At 35.0% G+C, this 22,650-nt stretch overlaps 1 protein-coding gene across 7 annotated transcripts in view; it reads right to left on the minus strand.

Annotated features, from left to right (window-relative positions):
• The window catches only part of ANKS1B (ankyrin repeat and sterile alpha motif domain containing 1B), a 1,184,309-nt gene that overhangs the window by 999,329 nt on the left and 162,330 nt on the right, over positions 1-22,650 (minus strand). For 6 of the 7 annotated variants that reach the window (XM_029204271.1, XM_029204270.1, XM_029204269.1 and 3 more), the window contains exons 2-3: positions 11,113-11,193; positions 3,377-3,533 (exon numbers count right to left, since the gene is read on the minus strand). The exons of the other annotated variant lie outside the window; for it this stretch is intronic. In XM_029204271.1, the coding sequence (XP_029060104.1) occupies positions 3,377-3,533; positions 11,113-11,193 (238 nt within the window). The remainder of the gene's footprint in view (positions 1-3,376; positions 3,534-11,112; positions 11,194-22,650) is intronic. 7 annotated transcript variants of the gene reach the window in all.

A 22,650-nucleotide genomic window follows, 5' to 3' on the forward strand; every position in this document is an offset into this window, starting at 1 on the left:
ACCACAACTGTGCTACCTTTACAAAAAGGCATGGTTGTATACTCATGTCCATACTCACTAGTGGTCTAAAAAAATCCAATTTGAAATAAATAGGCTGTGATAAAGCACTAATTAATAATTGCTAGTATGTCTACATTAAATATTCTTAAACTGTTTTGAATTCCTTCTTTTCTACCAGATGAGTGTTCTCTGAAAAATTAGGACACTTCCAGACAATGGGTGGCAGTATGAAACTGGCTAACAAAAGTTATTTACCAAAGATCTTACTTCAAAGTCAAACTAATGGAAACTATCTAACACTAGCTGGATTTGAGTTCTGGTGAATGGCAAGGGAATATACTTATGAGATAAGGCTCCTCTGGTTTTTGCTCTAATGTTAAAATACAGAAGAAAAGAGGAAGAGAAGGTGGACGAAAAGGAAAGAGGAAGGAAAGGCAGGAGGGAAAGGAATATACAGAGAAATATAAATTGAAAACACACATAACATCAGAAGAAAGGAAATAAACCTGTTGACAAAAGACAGGAAGGATGTGGCAATTATAAAAATCAGGGCAGAGTCCACTTTATTTTCAAAGTTATGTCACCCTAAGTTGACCACTAATTCTAAGACAGTATAAAATGGTGATCCAGGTTGAAGTGCTAACACGTACTTATTAGCAACAATAAATCACTCTATCTCTCTTAACTTATCTTACTGTAAAATTAGAATATTATCTTCCCTATAACCTTAGAATACAGCTTATAAACCAAAAGAGATAACATATAGGAAAATGCCTTATAAGCTTTAAACATTAAAACATAAGGTAGAATTACTTTTAAAGAAAGTTATATTAGAAACCAAAGACAGCATTCAGAAATCAGAATGAAACCCTGACAGTTATGCATAATTTTAACATTATAACATAGTGTATTACTGGTTAAAAGCTTGGGCTTTGGATCAGAAAAACCTGAATTCAAATACTGGCTGCATTTTTTAGAAGCTGTGATATCATGGGCAAGTTACTTAATCTCTCTAAGGTACTTTCCCCATATATAAGGTAGGAACAGTAATTAACACCTACCTCATCAGGCTGTGGTAGAGCTTAGAAAGATAATGTAGATGAAGTACTCTGCACAATGCCTGGCATATAGTAAACACTCCATAAATGATAGGATTTACCACTTAGAATACCAATGTGCTATTGTGGAGGGCTCTGGAATTACAGAGATCTGAATACAAGTCTGTTTAAGTCACTCAGTAATGTGTGAACTTAGAAGAGTTACTTAGCTTTACTGAGCCTGATTTCCCATCTATAAAATGGAAGTGATAAAAATCACTTCAGAGGATTCCGAGAACTAAGTAAATAACATATCACAGGTAAAGGTGCTTAGCACAGTGCCTGGTTATCATAGGTCTTAATAAATGTTCATTACCATTTTCATTCCTGCCCTCTATTGCTTAAATACATAAAGGCTTATAATTAATTAGCATATTTCTGTCCCATTCATGGGGAAAAAAGAAATAAAGCTAAAATCAGAATTTACCTGTGAAAACAAAATTCCGACATCAGAAACTTTTAGAAGAAATGACATTGAATGAGAGAACTATGTCAGCACTAAAAGCGTATATACATAGTAACAAACAAAAAATACTGAAAGTATGGTATTAAAAACCTCAAGAAATTTCAACTTGTTTCCAATAGAAACCACAATATAAAGCAAGAGAAGTGAAAAAGGAATTCTGAAGTCCAATCACCTCAAAAAAACCTTTTTTATATTTAAATTTATTCAACATCACAAAAAATAACTGTTTCTCTTTAAAACATACCATTACAGTTATATGCCATTTAAAATATTCAGCTTTCAAATGTAAATAAATTCTAGGGTTTTTCTTTCTTATTTTCATGTCATTTAAAAAATATTGTTTGAAGAAACTAACATTCCCTTGCTTAACCTTGGTTTGTTTTTCCATCTTATTATTTCAGGTTTGCTTTGGGGCATTCAGACAGTTTTAAGAATAACCACCAGATGGCTCATTCCACAAATGATCTTTTAACTTGGTTTTCTGAGGAGCAGTCAGCATTCTCATAAATTTCCTTTTAGCATGATGTGCCAATAAAGATACCCATATCTGTCATTTTTTATAGATTTGAATTAATGAGTGTATTCTCATAAAAATATTTTGTATTTTGTAACCTGTAAACAGACATTTTATTGTGATAAATATTAATGACAGTGTTCCAATTAATAAAACATTTTTCTTGATTAGTTCTTTATACAACTGCCTTTTGATGTAAGAAAAATATATACATTTTTCTTCCCTTTGCTGTTCACAGCTGGCAAGTGCTACTTTTTATTCTTTAATCTGAATTTCAGTCAAAAGGTCTGCAAAGTCTGTATCCATTTGAACAATATGCTAATTGTACTTCATTAGATGCGCTTACCCTGGAGTAACCTACTTCCATTGATATTGGATAACTGCCAACCTGCAGCTTAATGCCATATTTGTAATTCAGTTGTTGGACTACATGCTGGTTTTCAAATATGGTTTTACAAAATGGGAACAGTAGGGGGCATTCAGAGCTCAAGATGTTTGTTATACTGTACTAGAGGACTGTATTTTGCTTTCTGGAATCTGTGGTCTTATTTATCTAGAATACCGAGAATGGCATTTCTTTTTAAATATATGCATTATATGTAACATGGATACTATGTACTTGTAAATATTTTGACTTTATCTATCAGTAACGTCCTGCTGCTTTTTTTTACTCAACTTACTCTGGGCGGGTGTGTGTGTGTGTGTGTGTATGTGTGTGTGTGTGTATATATATATATATATATATATATGCATATGTATGTGTAGATATAGATATAATCTCTACACATACAGGAAATTTTTAATTTAATGTGTGACTAGCAACTGTATACATTGTATTTTGCATTTTAATTCACAAAATTGTACTTAATGTGAAAGTGCTATGTAAATGGTAAAGCATTATGCAAATGATAGTTGTCACCATTTTAGCATTTAAAATTTTATTAAGAGAAACTAATTCACATTACAAATGTGAATTCTGTTATATCTTTAAATATTCAATAAATATAAAATGGATGCTTACGGAAAGCAGGCAAAAATACTACAACTACTTCCTTTATGTGGGATTTTCTTGTTAACAAATATCTTTACAAATGTCCAACTTAGTGCCAATGTACCATATTTGTACCATTTGTACCATATACAAATGCCAAAGAAGTTTTCAACTTTCTCCTTTAGGAAATTCAGCAGTAGAAAGGTCTTTGGCAGGGTAAAGATAGAAATAATCAATTTTTCAATGTGTCTTTGGCTCCGCAAAACTCTCGAAAAATCATAGCATGAGCAAATATTTGTCAAGTGCACCTGTTCGTTGACTCTGGAATGCGATGGTCCATGATGAATAAGAATCTTCACAATTTCCACATCTCCTTTCCAGGCAGCCAGGTGAATAGGAAAATAACCTTTGTTGTCTGCTACATTTGTTGATGCCTCATATTGAAGCAGTTTGAGAACTATGTCCCTAAGAAGTAGAAAAACCAAAAGAATACAACAGAAAAGAAAATATGCTGAACAATGCAGCATTTATTAAACAGATAATTATAAAAGTATACTAGATACTGGCTGGCAATTTATAGTAATCATTCAAGGTACTGAGACATACAATTGGGTTTAAGAGTTTGCCTCTTCAGCATTTGGCTATTTTACTTACCTGGAACAACCCACCACCATACACACACAGAGCACTGACTAACCATAAAACTACCTAATAGAATTCATTTCAGCAAAATTTATCTAATTTTATTAACTGAACGAATTTAGTCAAATAACTTAAAAGAATACCTCCTCTCATCTTTTTCAAAAAGGGAGTATTTCCAGATAACCTGTATCTGAGATTTAGTCTGAAGGAAGAGTTGAGGTGCAAGCAAACTCCCTGTTTACAAAAAAAAGTTATCATACTACCAAGAGACATTTAGGGAGTTTACACATCATCCCTACAGAGAACTGGAATAAGGGATTGAGGATACATATAAAAGAGAAAGCAGCACAGTAGGACAGAGACCCTGCAATATAAGCCCAAGGTTGAAAAAAAAATTTAATAACTTTTAGCCATAGCACAGGACATACTTTGAATGTGTGTTGTTTATACTTGTGCACTCTTTCACCTTCCTCCTCCAAGGCTAAGAAATGATTTTAAGAGGGAAATTCATTTATGAGACAAATTCTATCACTGACGCAGTTTCTAATGATAAGATTTCAGAGAAAATAAAAATAAACCTCATTTTAACATTTCTTTTCTAAAATCAGTATTATTTTATAAGCTTTGAATTTAAATGACTTGAATTTAAAGTCCCAGCTATGCAAACTACCTAATGATATGACCCCTACAGTATTATTTAGTCTCATTTTTCTTTTTCTTTCCTGTAGAAAATAATATAAATAATAATAATAGTGCCTGTTGCTCAAGACTGGTAAGAACAGTAAACGAGAACATAAAAGAGAAGCCACTCAATAAACAGTAAAACACTATACAAATATTAGTTCTTGCCCCCCCAAAAAATAAAATCCTTTAAAAGTAAAAATGCTTCCTTCAAATCACCTTTGGCAAAAACAGTCTGAAAATCAGAAGAAAACCTGAAGTTTGTCCAGTTTCTATGCTTCTTCTCACCTCTCTGCCACGTAAAAGTTGTTATATAGGGTCATACATTCTGAGATAAATAACTTACAAAGTGGAAAAAAGAATTCAATACTTATGAATAACAAAAGGAGCTGAGAACCAGAAGATCTGATCTGAAGTCCCAACTTTCTACTAGTACTTACTAACTTGGCTACCTTGGACAATTCAAATAACCTGTCTCTCTTTCAGATGTTGTTAAAATAGAATTTAGAGATTATATATTGTTGCCAGTCTCAAAGAGTTTTGGTGTGAATCAAATGAGAAAGGAAAATGACTGTAAAACTGTACACAATCAAAAACTATTCTTAAAGCAGTTTACTGCAAGATTGAACAATTCTAGTGATTTTTTTTAACTGAAATATATCAGCATTTAATAAAAGTTAAAATAATACCAAAGGAAGCACAGTTAAATACCTGGATGTAACAAGTAGGATTTATCTTACAAAAAAACAGCCTTCTCCCAATTCATTTAGTAAGAAAGACAATTATGTGAAGGGTTTTAATTTCATCCCTCAAAGCCTAAGCAAAAAAAAAAAAAAAAGTCTGAAATTTCTAAAAGCATTTCCTTTCTAGGAGTAAAGAAAAGTTTGATGGGATCATCAATACTATTTTCTTTTACTCTCACTCAAACCATTCAGAATTTCATTTGTTATTTGGCTCAATTTTTGTTGACATTTTCTAATAATGTATGTGATATGCATTCATTCTTTATCTATCAGGAAGATGTATGATATAGTGAAAAAACTAATACTGATCATTTGTATTGTATAGTATTACTATCATCTAAATCAGAAAAGAAAAACCTTCATGTTTATGAAATTATCTTTGGTGAACACCAAGCTCCTAAATAAATACTATTATTTTTATTTCAGTTTTTTTAAGTTTATTCATTTTATTAAATAAATATCTTATTAAATTTATTTTTAAATTTAAATTTATTTTAAAATTTTTATTTAAGTTGAGCCTTTCATCTTGTTCAGAGATACCAGCTAATAAACTGGCTGAGCTCAGATTTCTAACGTGAAAACATATCTGTGAAATATAAAGTTATATCTTTGATCAAATAAGTGCCTGTTAGTCTTGCTGAATCTTAAGCAAAATATTAATCAATATAGTGTCATTAATTTCTTATGATTGTATATCCCTTGTATATGACAAGCAATATGTATTATACAGGCCTTTTTCATCCAGGCTCATCAAGAGTAAATTAAATTTCAGGTACTTTCTTTAACGTCTAAACAAGAATTGTAGTTAATACAGGATCGCACCAAATCAAGGTTTTTTTTGTTTTGTTTTTGAGATATAATTGACATATAACATGACTTTAGTTTCAAGTATACAACATAATGATCTGATATATGTATATACTGCAAACTGATCACCATAATAAGCCTAGTTAACACCTATTTTAAAATTTTTATTTAAGTTGCATCTTATATCTTCCAGAGGTATCCAGAAATGAATATTTTGACCATACTTGGTTACCTGGCATGAAATATTAAGTTATATTAATGAACACTGTCTACAGAATAGCAAGCAAAGAAGTAATCCCTATATCTTAAAGTGGCATTCTTTCTTAACAGCATTTGATAAATAAGAAATGTTCCAAAACACTAAAATAAATGTAGTTCATGAGATCACAGGAAAAATAATTCCATTTCCCAGGAACAAAACAAAAATATCAAATTAAATTTAATAATAATCCAACTTAAATCACTGCAACATTTTGTAGCTTGAGGCTAATATATGTAAGTTCAGGTAAAAACAGGAATTCTAAAAGTATTGATTTTTGCTACTCTGTTTAAGTTGTTTCATTTTCTGACAGACATAAATAATACTTCTGAGTAATATGAAATGTCTTTTAAGAAGTTCAGTATATGTTCTGAGCAAAATTAAATTAATTGGGAAGATTCAACACTCAAACTTCTTTACCTCAACAGCAAGTTTCCCTATAATTAACCAAAGACATTTATTTTGTTCCATCCTCCTGTATTTGTTGGTAATGCAAAGAATTTTGAAATAAATGCAAATCATCTTCATATAGATGTAGTATTAACAAACTAATGAAATTCTCAAATTCATGAAGGCCCTCTTGATTTCACACTTTCTTGAAGATTTTACTTCTCCTTAATGAAAATAAAGTTGCAAATGTGTTCAACATGGTCAAAAGCCTTTAGGACAATACACTCCATTTTCTAACTGGAGCTCCTTTATATACTGAATTCACTCTCACAGATTTCCAGATAGAGTGAATAAAGCCAAAGTTTAACTAGTTAATAGCCTTATCCAAGAAAGAAGCAATCAACCAAAGATATTTGTAGGTGACTCAAAGGGCAATTTCATGGACTAGATTATACAAATTTTTAGAGGAAGCACCCTTCTTTCATTAGAAAGCCTACTCTGAGCAAATCAAAAGTGCAGCAGATAGCTTACTATGTGGATTCTAGATCCAATTTGAGATACAATTTGGATTATAGATAATGGAGTCTAGGATTCAAGCATTAAATATTTAAAGAATGAGAAGTGAGAATAGAAAATATTTTAACCCTGCACATATCAAATAGCATACATATTTCAAAGATACAATAACAATTTAGTACTGACATTTTCCAAAACAGTAGCCAAGAATTACAATGTACCCAACATAGTTTAATGAGATGGAACTTTAAAAAAAAAAGGAGCAAGTTGCTAAGAAAAGAAGGAGAATTGAAATGAAACGTGAATATACAGGTTTAGTAAAACCTTACAGGGAGTGATAAGATTATTATTTAAAAAGACAGGGGGAAAGGAAAGAAGAAAGAAAAGAAGGACAGAGGAAGAGAGGGAAAGAAGAAAGGCATGAAGAAGGAAGTAAAGAAAGGAGGGAGTAAGGGAAGGAGGGAGGGAAGGAGGGAAGGAGGGAGGAAACCTGGCTAATTGCTATTCAGAAGAGAATTAAGTGAATCAAATTTGCAGTAGAAATACGTGAGCGAGACAATGAATCCTCCGTATTTTGAAAAAGAGAAAAATCTCTAGCCTATCTATTGAAATAATTTATTTATAATCATCACTAGTTAAATTTGTTCTACTGACCATGTTTTTTATATCATTTGAAGGTAAAAATTTTCTAATCTGTAATTACAAATGACTCCTAAATCACCAGAGTACATTACATTTTCTATTGTGCCCTGATGTGGCTAAGTGGAGATGAATCATTCATTATGAAATAATATATTTAAGGTATAAAATGCTGCTCCACTTGTGGATTAACTACCATTGATAAATAAGAACTCCCAATAAAACATACAAAATAAAGAGGATACAGGCTTAATATGTAGTATGAAGGCCACAGTTTTTTTTTTTAATTTCTGCACTGGGTCTTAGTTGTGGCACATGGGACCTTCGTTGCGGCATGTGGGATCTTCAGTTGCAGCATGTGAGATCTTTTAGTTGTGCCACACAGGATCTTTAGTTGAGGCATGCTAGATCTTAGTTGCAGCATGTGAGATCTAGTTCCCTGACCAGGGATCGAACCCGAGCCCCCTGCATTGGGAGTGCGGAGTCTTAGCCACTGGACCACCAGGGAAGTCACAAGGCCATAGACTATATATTGGAGGGAAGGGGAAAGCGTGTGCCCAAAGCAAAAGAATAAACTATAGGACCCTGTAATATTTCTTCCAGCTCTACAATTCCACGAACTTCAGCCTAGAAATCGTAATGCTTATGAAAACAACCTAGAGCTGATGGATATAACAGCAGCAGGAATAAAGATAGAAATGATGTGTTTCTATGCTGACACAGAAGAATGTCTATGACATAAAAAAATGTCTTTTGCTTGGGAAGAATACAACACAGTAGTTTATTACCTATGCTAAGTGAGAATAGCAAAGACAAAGAAATGAAAAACCATTCTCCTCTGGCTCTGAGGTATATTCTATGACACTTTTTTATCCATCAAATATCTTTTCTTATGCCAATATTTAAACCAGCATTCCATGAGAACACACTACTTGTTGATAACGGGAACAAGAAATACATAATGTGACAGAGAAAAACCAACAAGAATTTAGAAAACTGGTGTGCATACAGCCACAGAGGGGATATAATGTGAAGTACTGGTAAAAGCATACACTTGGAAGTAGGAACACTTAGACTCTAGAAACAGCCCCACCTTAATAACTAAGTGGCCACTAAGTCACTTATCCAGAATGGTCTTGTTTCTCCATTTATAAAATGAAAGAAGTGAGGAGGGCAGGGTAGAATAAATGATCTCTAATTTTAAAAGTCCTTGGTAACTTAAATCATTTAAAATCAAGAAATCTTATACTCTAGATGAAAATCCAAATTTCAGAATTGTAACATCATAGTACATAACTGAGCCACAAACAATAATAAAACAGTGTATCATAAAATGTCATAATCGGAAGTAACAACAAAAAATATCCAGCCACTGTATTCAGTACACTGAACTGAGGCCTAAATAGGTTAATGAAATGGCTCAAGGTCACATAACTAGCAGGGAGGGAGAGATGGGATTAGAATTTTCCTGCTTTTTTCCAATACCTACAGAATGACACTAAGCAAAATCTTTCTAGAAAGAGTTTAAAAGAAAAGATAAATGAGACCTTTATATAAAAGCAAAGCAGAGATATATAATTCTCAGAGAACATCTGCAATTAAAGAGATCTTAAAAGATATACAGTCAAAGCCTCATCTCTTTTTGATAATTTTAATGATTGCTATTCAATCACCTAAATTATCCTCACTTTGTATACTGCCAATAAAAACTAAGAATTATGCAAGAGGGCTTCCCTGGCGGCGCAGTGGTTGAGAGTCTGCCTGCCGATGCAGGGGACACGGGTTCATGCCCCGGTCTGGGAAGATCCCACATGCCGCGGAGCGGCTGGGCCCGTGAGCCATGGCCGCTGAGCCTGCGTGTCCGGAGCTTGTGCTCCGCAACGGGAGAGGCCACAACAGTGAGAGGCCCGCGTACCACAAAAAAAAAAAAAAAAAAAAAAGAATTATGCAAGAGGCCTCAGAGAAATATATCTCAATGGTTAGAACTTCACAGGATGTCATGTATAAACCAATAACATTTACTAAAAACTTCACTGAAAATCAAGAAGCGATATGTCTATTTGGGGACAATATTATTTTGAGAAATACTTATAATGCCAAGCTGAGACAGAACAAGAAAAGTTGTATAGCTCAAATGGTCAAGCTCAAGATCTTCTGTCCATTAGATTTGATAGTTTGTCTTCCCCATTGGAACTAAGAAATATGGTACCACCCTGAATCTACAACTAAGATGGCCAAAGAAGCCAGCTTGGGCTTATTTAATAGATTTCACTCCAGATGACTCAGGTACAAAGAAGAATAAATAGTAATTCCTTTAAAAGATTCAGATGTTAGGGATCTGGACACATTTTCCAATCTACAGAAGGACAGCATATAGCTGAAAAACACTCGGCAAAATAAAAAGTTCTAAGTTAGATGGTATAAGTTGATATAATAAAGAATCAGGAGTGGATGAAAAGAAATATAATTTGGGAATTCCAATACTAAAAATCTAAGTGATGAAACATTCAGTTCATGGTATTTTATATAATTTGTATGATTCTTCAAACAGAATGATAATGTTCAATTTATGCAATAAGTTAGATTAAAATGTCATAACGATAAATAATGACAAAAATGATGTTTCTTCCATGAGAGCTTTAAGGCCTTAAAATGTGATCAAGTATAACTAAGTCCCTTGTGTCGCAATTCACAGAATGAAAGAAATGTTAAGTGTGAAAATAAAAGGTAACTAGCACTTTTAAGGCAGTAATTACCACATCTAATAAAACTGAAGTGAAATGAAATGATCCAGATCTGAAAAGACTAACTTGAATCATTAAAGCAAAGGAAAAACACATAGGAGGGGAGACACATGAACAGGGTCACTTTCCTTCTGAAAAACAGGTTAAAGAAGTTTAAAACCTGAAAGACCATCCATGAATGACAAAGACAAAGCATTTTAGCTTAGTTTGAGGATTTTGAAGTGGTTCATATAAGTGCCTATGCCTTATAACAGCAAGACTCTATTGAAGAGTTCACTCCTAGTGAATAATCCCATATTTGGTGAAGACACCCAAAAAAGTAGGGAGTGTCATTAAGTGATGTATCCCATTCCCTCACCAAAGGTACACACGACTAACATGGTTCTGTCACTTCTTCCATTTTCCCTGTGTGATATTTGACTTGACTTACACTCTGCACATAATCATCTCAGCAACATTCCTACCACTTTCAACTTGTCAGGTATTGAACACCTGGTGCCTCTCCAAATTCATCTAAGCCCAGGGGACTCATGGCAACATGAGACAGGTACCATCAGACATAATTAGCTTCATCACATGTAACTAAATACACAAAGATTCCAGTCCAAATAAGTGGCACTTACTTATGTCCATTTAAGGCTGCATGGTGTAAAGCAGTGTAACCCGAACTGTCTGTGCAGTTCACATTGGGGCCTCGCCAGATGCTGCAAATAAAGCACAAGCACAGAGTTAACAGTTAAGCAGAATGGTGCTTTGAAAAACAAAAAGAAGCCTGAAAGTCCCACAGTCAGCAGCATGTTGCATATGAAAATTTTACTTATGTAGAAAACAACTGCCACCTTTCGTGCATTCCCCTCAGAACAATATTTTCATTTATTTGATGCAGGGAAATTATCAGGGAATATAGCTACCTTCAGAAATTAGTAAATGCAGGCCCACTGCCATGCATTAAATTTGGATCCAAAAATTCCCTATTACTTTCTGTCATTACTTAAATATTGGATGCAATTAACATTCAACTATTATATTCTTTACCAAGAATAAAGATTTATGACACCTGCCTACTCCTTTTTAACACACTCATTCTGAGATGGCAGTGGTTTATATAAATTATATTTTTGCATATGTAAAGAATATAAACACTTCTTTCTGTTCCATTGCTACTAAGAGAATATAATACATATTTCATTCTTGAAAATATAATTAAAGATTTGGACTATCACAAACCATAAAAAGATTCTAACAGTTTTGAAGTTATTTTACTATACAATATATTCTGAAGATAACATGTAACTACATGAAAGAATCCATTTTATCCTTGATCACTACAATTACAGAAACTATGTACAGCTTTTGAAAAACTTAGGCATTGAAAGACACTTTTCCAAAAGTAGACCAAAAAACAAAACAAAAACAAACTGTTATCAAAGCCATCAAAACTAACATCTAATGACAAACTAATTCATGTATTCACAAAATATTTATTGTACACCAATTGTATGTCACATATTAAGCTAGGCACTGAGAGTACAAAATCCTAATTCACGGTCCTTCTTTACGAGAACAGAGTCTAATGGAGAAGAGAGACACATAAACTAACAATTACAGAGTGTTAAGATAAGGTACCAGAGGGCACACAAGCATCTCTGAGAAGAGAATGAATAGCTATTCCAAATGAGAGATCACAGCTGACTTTAACTAAGTTGAGACAATGAAAATGAGCGGAATGTACTTTTTCAACAGTTATTTAAAGGACAAATCAATAAGATGCAGGGATCAATTGAAGGAAGGAGAAAGCAGTAGCACTTTCTGAATCATTTGAGAATGACTCAAATTTAATGCCTAAAATGACCAAAAGGAAAACGACAACATTAACTAAGATGTGAAAAGAGAAGCAAATTTCCTTGGGGAAGACAGTGCAGATGGAAAGCAAACAATGACTTCAGGTTTGGAGACACTGAATTTTAAGTATCTGACATACTTACATAAAAGTAAGGATCTCCAGAAGATTATAAAAATATCTAGTTAGAAGCATGGCCCTGAAGTTAGACTACCTGAGTTCAAACATCTGGCTCCATTACTTGCTGGGGGTAGCCCTGCATGAAGTGTTTAACCTCTCTGAAATTCAATTCCTCGTCTGAAAAATAGAGATGATAATAATAGTACTACCTTATAATGCTGTGAGAATCAAATAAATCAATACCTACAAAGCTCTTACGGCAGTAGTTGAACATAGTACTAGCATCTATTATATTTGTTAGAACATAGTTCAACAAATTGTTAAAACAAATTATTATTAAATAGAAGGTAAAACCAAGGGAGTGCCTGATATCAGACTCTTTAAGAGGGAGGCCATCAGACTCAAATACCTCAGTGGATAATTTGTATATGGGGGCAAGGTGAAACCTTTTCTCAAAGGTTGATATTATTAAAATCTATCAATCACTGGTTAAAAAAAAAAAATCAAACCTGACTTGGGTAGACGGTCCAAAGTTCAAGGCAGCTCAAAATCTGAAAACCTCCCAGCCCTCACTGAAACTGTCAGAGAACTTATATGAAAGTACATTGTGAGGAAAAAGAAAGAAAGAAAAATATGGGACAGACAATAGAACCATGGATATTAACAATACTGGAGGGTCCAGCACAGGAAAAAGGTTATATGAAGGACATTGAGAGTTGTCCAAGAGTAAATAAAACCAAGAGACAGCATTATACAATTTAAAACAGGAAACTGTTAAAAAAAAAAAACCAATCAAGTTACATAACAGTTAAACAATTTATTTGGTAATTAAAAAGGTCTTGAAGAAATTAATGGCCAAATATAATTAGTCAGTTGTAAGGATTTAACATTATTTTGATCTTAACCTTATTTCAATTCAGTGGTTTTTTTCTTTAATGGTAGCTTACTTCCTGAGAATAAAAAAAGTGACAGTTAAACAAGTAAAGTTATAAAATGTGCATATGTTTTACAATTTCATTAAGATTGTTAGGTTTTTACCAATCCTTTTTTTTAAATCAATCCTTGAAGCATTTTCAATCTCCTATTACATTCTTAAAATTTTTATACTTTTGTTCCTCCTGCTAGCTCACCCATCTTGCTCTATTAATTTCCACCTCTGTGCCTTTAATCATGCCCTTCTACTAACCTACAATAGATTCTCTAACAAATCATACCTTACCATTCCTCCAAAGCCATGATCAAGATTCACCTACTCCAATAACTCTTTCTCTAAGTACTGAATACAACAGCTATTTAATAAATGTGTGCTAAATTATATAAATTTAAAAATCAAATAAAGGATTATTTTTAATGAATAAATAAGCCACAGGTAAAACAGAAGTGTTAAAACAATGGAATGTACTTATTTAAAATAATCTATGAAATCATTAAAAAAAATCCAAAAGAGGCAAAAGAAAAAAAAAGCAGAAAAGAGGAACAAAGAATACGTAAGACAAATACAAAGCAAATTGTTAGATGACAGATTTAACCATATCAATAACCATAACCATATCAATAATTACATTAACTATTAATAGTCTGATCACCCCAATTAAAACAGAAAAATCATCAGACTGGATTAAAGAAAGTAAGACCCAACTATATACTTACTAAATGAAATTCACTTTAAATATAGAGATACAAATAGAAAAAAAGTAAAGGACAGAAAAATCATACTAACACTAATCAAAATAAGCTGAATAACTATATTAACATTGGACAAACCAGATTTCGAAGCTAAGAATATTACAAGGGATAAAGAAAATCATTTCAGAATGACAAAGATGTCGATTTATCTGAAGAATATGGGAATCCTAAATGTTTTTTGCCTCTAACAACAGAACTTCAAAATACATGAAGCAAAAAACTGATACAACTGCAAAGAGAGAGAGACCTACCCACTGACACTTGGAGATTTCAATACGTCTCTCTCAATAATTGATAGGACAAGTAAACAGAAAATCATTAAGGGTATACAAGAATTAAATAACACTACCAACCAACTTGACGTAACTGACATTTATAGAACACTTACCCAATAATACCTGAATACATATTCTTTTCAAGTGAACACAAGACATTTACCAATATATCCCATATTGTGGATCATAAATCTCAATAAATCTGCAAGATTCAGAAGGGAGACGTACAAGATGCCAGAGGACTAAGACTTGGAGATCACCTTCCTCCCCACAAATACATCAGAAATACATCTACGTATGGAACAACCCCTACAGAACACCTACTGAACGCTGGCAGAAAACCTCAGACTTCCCAAAAGGCAAGAAACGCCCCCACGTACCTGGGGAGGGCAAAAGAAAAAACACAGACAAAAGAATTAGGGACGGGACCTGTCCCTCTGGGAGGGAGCTGTGAAGGAGGAAAAGTTTCCACACACTAGGAAGCCCCTTCACTGGTGAAGACGGGGGTTGGGCGGCATGGGGAAGCTTCAGAACCACGGAGGAGAGCGCAGCAACAGGGATGCAGAGGAAAACGGAGAGATTCCCGCACAGACGATTGGTACCGACCAGCACTCACCAGCCCGAGAGGCTTGTCTGCCCCCTCCGCCCGCGGCGGGCGGGAGCTGGGAGCTGAGGCTTGAGCTTCAAGCTTCGGAGGTCAGATCCCAGGGAGAGGACTGGGGCTGGCTGCGTGAACACAGCCTGAAGGGAGCTAGTGCACCACAGCTAGCCGGGAGGGAGTCTGGGGAAAATCTGGACCTGCTAAAGAGGCAAGAGAACACCGTTTTGGGGTGCGCAAGAAGAAGGGATTCAGAGCACCGCCTAAATGAGCTCCAGAAACGGGCACGAGCCGCGGCTATCAGCGTGGACACCAGAGACAGGCGTGAGAGGCTAAGCCTGCCGCTGCAGTCACCAGGAACGCTGTGTGCAAGCACAGGTCACTATCCACACCTCCCCTCCCAAAAGTCTGTGCAGGCCGCCACTGCCAGGGTCCTGTGATCCAGGGACAACTTCCCCAGGAGAATGCACGGCGCGCCTAAGGCTGTTGCAACATCACACCGGCCTCTGCCACTGCAGGTTCTCCCCACATTCCGTACCCCTCCCACCCCCCCAAATGAGTGAGCCAGAGCCCCCTAATCAGCTGCTCCTTTAACCCCGTCCTGTCTGAGCGAAGAACAGACGCCCTCAGGTGACCTACACGCAGAGGCAGGGCCAAATCCTGAACCCCAGGAGCAGTACAAAGAAGAGAAACAGAAATTTCTCCCAGCAGCCTCAGGAACACCAGATTATATCTCCACTATCAACTTGATGTACCCTGCATCTGTAGATTACCTGAATAGACAACTAATCATCCCAAAATTGACGCAGTACACTTTGGGAGCAACTGTAGACTTGCGGTTTGCTTTCTGCATCTAATTTGTTTCTGGTTTTATGTTTATTTTACTTTACTATTTAGACTTTATTATCATTAGATTTGTTTATTGATTTGGTTGTTCTCTTCCTTTTTTTTAATATATATATATTTTTTTCCTTTTTCTCTTTTTGTGAGTGTGTATGTGTATGCTTCTTTGTATGATTTTGTCTATATGGCTTTCCTTTTACCATTTGGCCTAGGGTTCTGTCTGTCCATTGTATTTTTCTTCCTTTTTTTTTCTTCCTTTTTAATTTTTTAAATTTTCAATAATTTTTTTATTTTAATAACTTTTATTTTTCTTTCTTTTTTTCTCATTTTTCTTCTGAGCCATGTGGCTGACAGGGTCTTCATGCTCTGGCTGGGTGTCAGAGCTGGGCCTCTGATGTGGGAGAGCCGAGTTCAGGACATTGGTCCACCAGAGACCTCCCGGCTCCATGTAATATCAAATGGTGAAACTCTCCCAGAGATCTCCATCTCAAGGCTAAGACCCAGCTCCACTCAACGACCAGCAAGCCACAGTGCAGGAAACCCTATGCCAAACAACTAGCAAGACAGGAACACAACCCCATCCATTAGCAGAGAGGCTGCCTAAAATCATAAGGTCATAGACACCCAAAAACACAGAACAAGATGCAGTCCTACCCACCAGAAAGACAAGATCCAGCCTCGTCCACCAGAACACAGGCACTAGTCCCTCCACCAGGAAGCCTACACAACATACTGAAGCAACCTTAGCCACTGGGGGCAGACACCAAAAATTACGGGAACTAGGGACCTGCAGCCTGCGAAAAGGAGACCCAAAACACAGTAAGTGAAGCGAAATGAGAAGACACAGAAACACACAACAGATGAAAGAGTAAGGTAAAAACCCACCAGAACAAACAAATGAAGAGGAAACAGGCAGTCTACCTGGAAAAGAATTCAGAATAATGATAGTAAAGATGATCCAAATTCTTGGAAAAAGAATAGAGAAAATACCAGAACGTTTAACAAGGACCTAGAAGAACTAAAGAGCAAACAAACAATGATGAACAACACAATAAATGAAATTAAAAATTCTCTAGAAGGAATCAATAGCAGAATAACTGAGGCAGAAGAATGGATAAGTGACTTCGAAGATAAAATAGTGGAAATAACTACCACAGAGCAGAATAAAGAAAAAAGAAGGAAAAGAATGGAGGACACTCTCAGAGACCCATGGGACAACATTAACCACACCAACATTCCAATTATAGGGGTCCCAGCAGAAGAAGAGGAAAAGAAGGGGACTGAGAAAATATATGAAGATTTTACAGTTGAACACGTCCCTAATATGGGAAACGAAAGACTCAAAAAGTCCAGGTAGCACAGAGAGTCCCATACAGGATAAAACCAAGGAGAAACATGCCAAGAAACATATTAATCAGGCTATCAAAAATTAAATACAAAGAAAATATATTAAAAGCAACAAGGGAAAAACAACAATTAACATACAAGGGAATCCCCGTAAGGTTAACAGGTGATCTTTCAGCAGAAACTCTGCAAGCCAGAAGGGAGAGGCAGTACATACTGAAAGTGATGAAAGGGAAAAACCTACAACCAAGATTACTCTACACAGCAAGGATCACATTCAGCTTCAACAGAGAAATTAAAACCTTTACAGACAAGTAAAAGTTAAGAGAATTCAGCACCACCAAACCAGCGTTACAACAAATGTTAAAGGAACTTCTCTAGGCAGGAAACACAAGAGAAGGAAAAGACCTACAAAAATAAACCCATAACAATTAAGAAAATGGCAATAGGAACATACATATCGATAATTATCCTAAATGTAAATGGATTAAATGCTCCAACCAAAAGAAATAGACTGGCTGAATGGATACAAAAACAAGACCCATATATATATATATGCTGTCTACGAGAGACCCACTTCAGCCCTAGGGACACATACAGACTGAAAGTGAGGGGATGAAAAAAGATATTCCATGCAAATGAAAATCACAAGAAAGCTGGAGTAGCAATTCTCATATCAGACAAAATAGACTTTAAAATAAAGACCATTACAAGAGACAAAGAAGGACACTACATAATGATCAAGGGATCAATCCAAGAAGAAGATATAACAATTGTAAATATTTATGCACCCAAAGTAGGAGCACCTCAATACGTAAGGCAAATGCTAACAGCCATAAAAGGGGAAATCAACAGTAACACAATTACAGTAGGGGACTTTTAACACCCCACTGTCACCAATGGACAGATCATCCAAAATGAAAATAAATGAGGAAACACAAAATTTAAATGACACATTAAACAAGATGAACTTAATTGATATTTATAGGACATTCCATCCAAAAACAAGAGAATACACTTTCTTCTCAAGTGCTCATGGAACATTCTCCAGGATAGATCATATCTTGGGTCACAAATCAAGCCTTGGTAAATTTAAGAAAATTGAATTTGTATCAAGTATCTTTTCTGACCACAGTGCTATGAGACTAGATATCAATTACAGAAAAAACTCTGTAAAAAAACACAAACACATGGAAGCTAAACAATACACTACTTAATAACCAAGAAATCACTGAAGAAATCAAAGAGGAAATCAAAAAATACCTAGAAACAAATGACAACAAAAACAGGATGACCCAAGGCCTATGGGATGCAGCAAAAGCACTTCTAAGATGGAAGTTTATAGCAACAGAATCCTCAAGAAACAAGAAACGTCTCAAATAAACAACCTAACCTTACACCTAAAGCAACTAGAGAAGAACAAACAAAAAAAAAAACCCAAAGTTAGCAAAAGGAAAGAAATCACAAAGACCACATTAGACATAAATGAAAAATAAATGAAGAAAACAATAGCAAAGATCAAAAAAACTAAAAGCTGGTTCTCTGTGAAGATAAGCCATTAGCCAGACTCATCAACAAAAAAAAGAAGACTCAAATCAGTAGAACTAGAAATGAAAAAGGAGAAGTAACAACTGACCCTGCAGAAATACAAAGGATCATGAGAGATTACTACAAGCAACTATACGCCACTAAAATGGACAACCTGGAAGAATTGGACCAATTCTTAGAAAACGACAACCTTCCAAGACTGAACCAGGAATAAACAGAAAATATAAACAGACCAATCACAAGCACAGAAATTCTGACTGTGATTAAAAATTTTCCAACAAACAAAAGCCCAGGACCAGATGGCTTCACAGGTGAATTCTATCAAACATTTACAGAAGACCTAACAACTATCCTTCTCAAACACTTCCAAAATACAGAGAGGGAGGAACACTCCCAAACTCATTCTATGAGGCCACCATCACCCTGATACCAAAACGAGACAAAGATGGCACAAAAAAGAAAACTACAGACCAATATCACTGATGAACATAGATACAAAAATCCTCAACAAATACTAGCAAACAGAATCCAACAGCACATTAAAAGGATCATACACCATGATCAAGTAGGGTTTATCCCAGGAATGCAAGGATTCTTCAATATATGCAAATCAACCAATGTGATAAACCATATTAGCAAATTGAAGGAGAAATCCATACGACCATCTCAATAGATGTGGAAAAAGCTTCCGACAAAATTCAACATCCACTTAGGATAAAAACCCTCCAGAAAGCAGGCACATAGGGAACTTACCTCAGCATAAAAAGGCCACACATGAGAAACACACAGCCAGCATCATTCTCAATGGTGAAAAACGGAAACCATTTCCTCTAAGATCAGGAAAAAGACAAGGTTGTCCACTCTCACCACTATTATTCAACATAGTTTTGGAAGTTTTAGCCACAGCAATCAGAGAACAAAAAGAAATAAAAGGAATCCAAACTGGAAAAGAAGAAGTAAAACTGTCACTGTTTGCAGATGACATGATACTATACACAGAGAATCCTAAAGATGTTACCAGAAAACTACTAGAGCTAATCAATGAATTTGGTAAAGTAGAAGGATACAAAATTAATGCACAGACATCTTTTGCATTCCTATCCGCTAATGATGAAAAATCTGAAAGAGAAATTAAGAAAACACTCCCATTTACCTTTGCAACAAAAAGAATAAAATATCTAGGAATAAACCTAACTAAGGAGACAAAAGACCTGTATGCAGAAAACTATAAGACACTGATGAAAGAAATTAAAGATGATATCGACAGATGGAGAGATATACCATGTTCTTGGATTGGAAGAATCAACATTGTGAAAATGACTATACTACCCAAAGCAATCTGCAGATTCAATGCAATCCCTATCAAACTACCAATGGCATTTTTCACAAAACTAGAACAAAAAATTGCACAATATATATGGAAACACAAAAGACCACGAATAGCCAAAGCAATCTTGAGAAAGAAAAATGGAGCTGGAGGAATCAGGCTCCTGGACTTCAGAATATATTACAAAGCTACAGTAATCAAGACAGTATGGTATTGGCACATAAACAGAAATATAGATCAATGGAACAGGATAGAAAGCCCAGAGATAAACCCACGCACCTACGGTCACCTTATTTTTGATAAAGAAGGCAAGAATATACAATGGAGAAAAGACAGTCTCTTCAGTAAGTGGTGCGGGGAAAACTGGAAAGCTACATGTAGAAGAAAGAAATTAGAACACTCCCTAACACCATACACAAAAATAAACTCAAAATGGATTAAGACCTAAATGTAAGGCCAGACACTATAAAACTCTTAGAAGAAAACATAGGCAGAACACTCTATGACATAAATCACAGCAAGATCCTTTTTGACCCACCTCCTAAAGAAATGGAAATAAAACCAAAAATAAACAAATGGGACCTAATGAAATTTAAAAGCTTTTGCAAAGCAAAGGAAACCATAAACAGGACAAAAAGAAAACCCTCAGAATGGGAGAAAATATTTGCCGACAAAGCAACTGACAAAGGATTAATCTCCAAAATATACAAGCAGCTCATGCAGCTCACTATAAACAAAACAACCCAATCCAAAAATGGGCAGAAGACCTAAATAGACATTTCTCCAAAGAAGATATACAGACTGCCAACAAACACATGAAAGGATGCTCAACATCACTAATCATTAGAGAAATGCAAATCAAAATTACAATGAGGTATCACCTCACACCAGTCAGGATGGCCATCATCAAAAAATCTACAAACAATAAATGCTGGAGAGGGTGTGGAGAAAAGGGAACCCTCTGGCACTGTTGGTGGGAATGTAAATGATACAGCCACTATGGAGAACAGTATGGAGGTTCCTTAAAAAACTAAAAATAGAACTACCATAGGACCTAGCAATCTCACTACTGGGCATATACCCTGAGAAAACCATAATTCAAAAAGAGTCATGTACCACAATGTTCACTGCAGCTCTATTTACAATAGCCAGGACATGGAAGCAACCTAAGTATCCATCGACAGATGAATGGATAAAGAAGTTGTGGCATATATATACAGTGGAATATTACTCAGCCATAAAAAGAAATGAAATTGAGTTATTTGTAGTGAGGTGGATGGACCTAAAATCTGTCATGCAGAGTGAAGTAAGTCAGAAACAGAAAAACAAATACTGTATGCTAGCACATATATATGGAATCTAAAAAAAAAAAAAATGGTTCTGAAGAACCTAGGGGCAGGACTGGAATAAAGACATAGAGAATGGACTTGAGGACACTGGGAGGGGGAAGGGTATGCTGGGTGAAATGAGAGAGTGGCATAGACTTATATATGCTACCAAATGTAAAACGATAGCTAGTCGGAAGCCCCCACATAGCACAGGGAGATCAGCTCTGTGCTTTGTGACCACCTAAAGAGGTGGGATAGGGAGGGTGGGAGGGAGACGCAAGAGGGAGGAGACATTGTGATATATGTATATGTATAGCTGATTCACTTTGTTATAAAGCAGAAACTAACACACCATTGTAAAACAATTATACTCCAATAAAGATGTTTAAAAAAATTTAAAAATAAAAGATTCAAATCACAAAACTATATTCTCTGACTCCAATTAAATTAAAAATCGTTCACCAAAAGGTATCTTTAATATCCACAAATATTAGAAACTGAATAACACATAAGTCAAAGAAGATATCAAAACGATTTTGGAATGTATTTACAACTGAAAGAGAAAGAAAACACAAAATAGGGGATGCAACTAAAGTAGTACCTAAAGAAAAATTTATAGTATTAAAATGACACTGATAGATCAAAGAAAGGTCCCACATTGATGACCTCAGCTTCCACTTTAAGATACAGGAAATGAAGAGCATATTAACCCCAAAGTAAGCAGAAGAAAGGAAACCAGTGAAAAAGAAAACAGGATAACAATAGAGACAATCAATGAAATCAAAAAGTGATTCTTTAAAATACTCTATAAAATTTAAAAATCTATAGGCAAACTGATAAGGATTAAAATAGAACATACAAATTACTAAATTAGGAGCAGAGAGGTAATATCACTACATATTCTAAAAATATGAACAGTAAGAGAATATTTTTAATAACTTTATACCAATAAATTAAAAAACTTAGATGAAATGGACAAGTTTCTTGAAAAACACAAACCACCAAAACTCATTTTTAAAAATAGGATAACCTGAATAGCCCTACATCTATTAAGGAAACTGAACTTGAACTTGTGGTTACAAAACGTTCCCCACAAAACAAAATAAAAACGTCCAGGTCCAGGTGGCTTCAATGGGGAATTACGCCAGATATTTAAGGAAGAAATAGTATCAGTTCTACAAAAATCATTCCAAAATATTGAAGAGGCACAAATACTGCCTAATATTCTATGACACCAAAGACATATGACAAG

The sequence above is a fragment of the Monodon monoceros genome, unplaced genomic scaffold (assembly GCF_005190385.1).
Source record: "Monodon monoceros isolate NGI ecotype Baffin Bay Population unplaced genomic scaffold, NGI_Narwhal_1 Super_Scaffold_6, whole genome shotgun sequence".
NCBI lineage: Eukaryota > Metazoa > Chordata > Mammalia > Artiodactyla > Monodontidae > Monodon > Monodon monoceros.